Here is a 3,714-nt window from a genome sequence, read left to right as displayed (position 1 = left end):
CTCCTGCTTTTTGCAGCACTCCACTTAAAGATTTACTAACAGAAAACACTATTCCTCTTGATAGAACTAAATAGAGAAGCAGAAATAAACTCTTCCCTCAGTAAACTCAGCATTTAATGTATGTCAGTACAGAAATTTACAATTTTCGACTGAATCCCCAGTTTCAAAGTAAGGAAGAAAAAAAAAAATCCAGTTAAGTAATTTTGAACACAGATTCACAGTCAATTATAGTTGCTGCTGAAATGTGACCAAACTTCAACCTCAAATTTAAACAAGTAGCTTTTCAGTTTTAGATGACACCGTGCTGCAGGTCAAGCTGAAATTACTCTGGCAATGGCGAAAACAAACCAAAAACCTAATTATTTACTTCACAGGTTTTCCAGTTACTTGGTATATGGGTCCATTAAACTGAATTCTACATGCTCACACAAATAAACAACAATTATAAAGCAAAACATTAACACAGTTCCCTGCTTACAGTTTCCCTAATATTGGTTATTAGTTCCCTAATAATGAATTTGTATTATAGTACCAATATATTTACTCAGAAGAAAAACATCTTTCTTGAATCAAAAACTCAGGGTTAATTCCCTGAGAAAGAGATAAATGTTTTGAGAGTTCTCACTTTCAATTTAACAGTTAAATACACAAACTGAGACTCCGTTGCATAAGGACTCCAGGGATTTCATTCCAAAAGGCACTACATACTTGGGAATCCAGCACGTCTATTACAGAGGAAGTCCCTTCAGCTTTGTCGCACTAACCAGTTATATAACTAGAAAGTTTTGAGGACAGAGATTTTTATGCTCCAACAAATCACCAGACTGGGTCAAATGCAACTCCTCCCTCCTAAGTTTCATGTTAAATATCACAGAAATGAATATAGTCTTTCCAACATCCACTTGATCAACTGTATCAGGTGGTGTTCTAGCGTTTCATGTGACAACTGAAGGAAGCTCCCACATCCTAACTCCATTAGATAGCACCATATATTCATGAGCATCTTCCCACTCAACATCTGCTTGCTTCTATTTTAATACTTGTTTCAATTATTTGGTATTTCTGACCAAAAAGCCATTAGGATAACTGGTCAGGATACCTAAATTCACAGTGTGTTTACTTCAAGATTAAGAAATTTAATAATTCAGAGAATGACATCTAAAAATGCCCCTTAAAATCTCATCACACTTTCTTTTCCCTTTCTGTCTCAAGGGACTGAGATTGCTGCTCCAGAGAAAGAACTTTGCAGACAATGTTTTACCACCATCAAGGGCTATGGCAGAGACACCACGCAAGAACTAGGCCCCTGCAGTGTTTTTTCCTAACTGAAGCGTAAGCCCAGTGACTAAAGAAGATAAAAAAGTGAACACCTACAATTCTGCAAGAAGCGAATACTCCAAGTAAAATGGCCCATAAGAAGCATGTGTTCCATTTGTGGACTGGGAGGAGGTGGCAGGTGAAGCAGGCTTGGTTATTGGCACAGCATTCTTTGGGATAGAAGGCAACTGTTTCTTTGCAGAGGCTCGCAGGGGACTGGTTCGCAGCTCTCCACTCAAAGTTTTCTCTTCAGTGTCAGCTCTCTGTCAAATCAGAGGAGAAGCCATGAGATCACAGGCCACATTTCAGAAACATTTAACATATGAACATATTTTAACACAGGTTTAAACCCAAATTATGCCAATTACAAGTTAGGGCAATGAAACATATCTTGGGTTTTGGTGTTCCACTGCTTGGGGGAGGGCATGGGAGGGGTCTCTTGCCTTTTTGTTTTTAAATAGACTTTTGTTCAATTAAACTCAACCTACAAGTACAAAAGTATTCAATGCTGAATAGGAAATCTGCAGATTAGGACAAATGCTTAAGGAGGCTTACATTTATTTAGAACCTGAAACCAGACAGTATACAACATCAGCTTACAAGTCAATCTATTTCTAGCACACAGTGCATCAAGATAAATCATTTCTACCAACAAGCATCCTTACACTGTAGACTTCAAAGACTCTTTAGAAGTGGTGTAGTAAAATTGAGATAAAAACCCCAAGTTTCACTTATTTCACTTTCTGCCTGTGCTTAAGACATCAATATTCCACTTGGAACTGATCCTATAGCTCACCCCCACAGTGAAAATCACCACTTGGCAGTGGTATCAAGTTTAAATAGTTTTACCATAGGAACCCTTTTATGCCTTTGCTATCTTTTCTTAGAAGAAAAAAAAAAAACCAACCCACTGCCAGCAAACACTGTACTACACACAGACCCCAGAATCATTCTAGAGATTGCAAAGATAAACCTGCAGGCTACAGACTTGTGCTTAGGCTACGTGTGGTGACTAAAGGCACGATTTAAGCTACAGTGTTTTGAAGTGCCCAAGACCCAGACTAGTAACAATGCCTCATGATTAAAGTTACATAATTTGCCCTAGTACTGAACACCTGAGAAGTGATTAACCCTAGAACTCCCACGCTTTTATTACTGCTACAACCTCAAGTTGTAGCAACAGCACTATGGAGGTACAGTTCTGTCAAAGCTCATTGCACCTGGCTAAGCTCTATATAAGTCACTAAAATGTCCTAACAAAAAAGTGCTTCAACCACCTGAACACATTTGTTTCACATTTCCTATTTAAAGATGCTTCATATAAGAAAAGCCAACAAATTCTGGAGTAGACTCTATGCACAGGTACATTCCAGTTAGCACAGCTCAAAGCCAGTTTACACTTTCACTGAAGGTGATCACAACCCTCAGGATAAAGACACAGTAAAACACTATTTGCAGATCACCTGATGGCTTTTTTCCCAGCACTGCTACCACCCCTCCCAAGCATGACAACACTTTCTGGCATCCATTCATTAAATACCTTGCGTACAGAACCTGTAGACATGCTCCAGAAAGGGTTCATAACGTGTATTCCAAATAAAGGCCTGCAACTTTTCTGTGTCTTCAGTGTGTCCTCAGGCCCTTCGGATTTATACCCTAAAAGTACACAGAATGAACATGCATTTTAACAGATAAACAGGACTCAGTATATAAATAGGATTCAGATCTAATTCTGCAGCCAGCATTACATTTCTGTAACTTCAGAAGATAACTTCACGTAGGCAAGACCAAAAAGATTTAAAAATGCCAAAGCTCTATTATATGCTCCAGAAGAATAACATATGTCTATTTTTCCATGTGAATCTCTGTCTTCTTTCTGCTAGAAAAAGACTACATTCTGCATTCCATGCTCATTTTGTCAATGAGAAGAAAAAAAGGATCATCTCTTGGCTCAACAGAGTTAAGGAAGACCCTCTACACAAGCAAATATTAAAGTTATCACCTCCCCATTTCAGACCAGCACCAGACAGAACTAGGACCCTGCTAAGTGCTGTCCCTTGCAGACACTGTTGACTTTGCACACTTCTGAAGTGTCCCAGTTTGAGAAATTCTGTCATTCCTGGTAACAGAGATGATCCTTTCATTGAGTTCACATCATGTGTCATTTTGTTTTCATCTGCATTGGAACACCACCAGGAACAGACAAAGCCATAGAACACAGAAGCTTCTCTGTAGCTTATTTAATGGTTTCATCATGAGCACTAAGGCTTAGTGCTCTTTAGATCAGCAGCTCAATAACAAGGACTTCAGCAGTATTTGGTGTTTCAGTGTCATCTACTGTGTATGTCCTCGCTCTCCTCTTTTTTTTTTTTAAGTCTTGCTATCGCTGGTTGAAGA

At 38.8% G+C, this 3,714-nt stretch overlaps 1 protein-coding gene across 2 annotated transcripts in view; it reads right to left on the bottom strand.

Annotated features, from left to right (window-relative positions):
- AKTIP (AKT interacting protein) overlaps positions 1-2,973 on the bottom strand; it is a 9,455-nt gene extending 6,482 nt beyond the window's left edge. For both annotated transcript variants that reach the window (XM_008638787.2, XM_008638788.2), the window contains exons 1-2: positions 2,858-2,973; positions 1,375-1,580 (exon numbers count right to left, since the gene is read on the bottom strand). In XM_008638787.2, coding sequence (XP_008637009.1) covers positions 1,375-1,580; positions 2,858-2,899 — 248 coding nt within the window. In that variant the 5' untranslated portion in view covers positions 2,900-2,973. The remainder of the gene's footprint in view (positions 1-1,374; positions 1,581-2,857) is intronic.
- Positions 2,974-3,714: the final 741 nt, after the last annotated feature.

This window comes from Corvus brachyrhynchos, unplaced genomic scaffold (assembly GCF_000691975.1).
Source record: "Corvus brachyrhynchos isolate BGI_N302 unplaced genomic scaffold, ASM69197v1 scaffold26, whole genome shotgun sequence".
NCBI classification, from domain to species: Eukaryota; Metazoa; Chordata; class Aves; order Passeriformes; family Corvidae; genus Corvus; species Corvus brachyrhynchos.
This window is presented reverse-complemented; position numbering and strand designations above follow the sequence as displayed.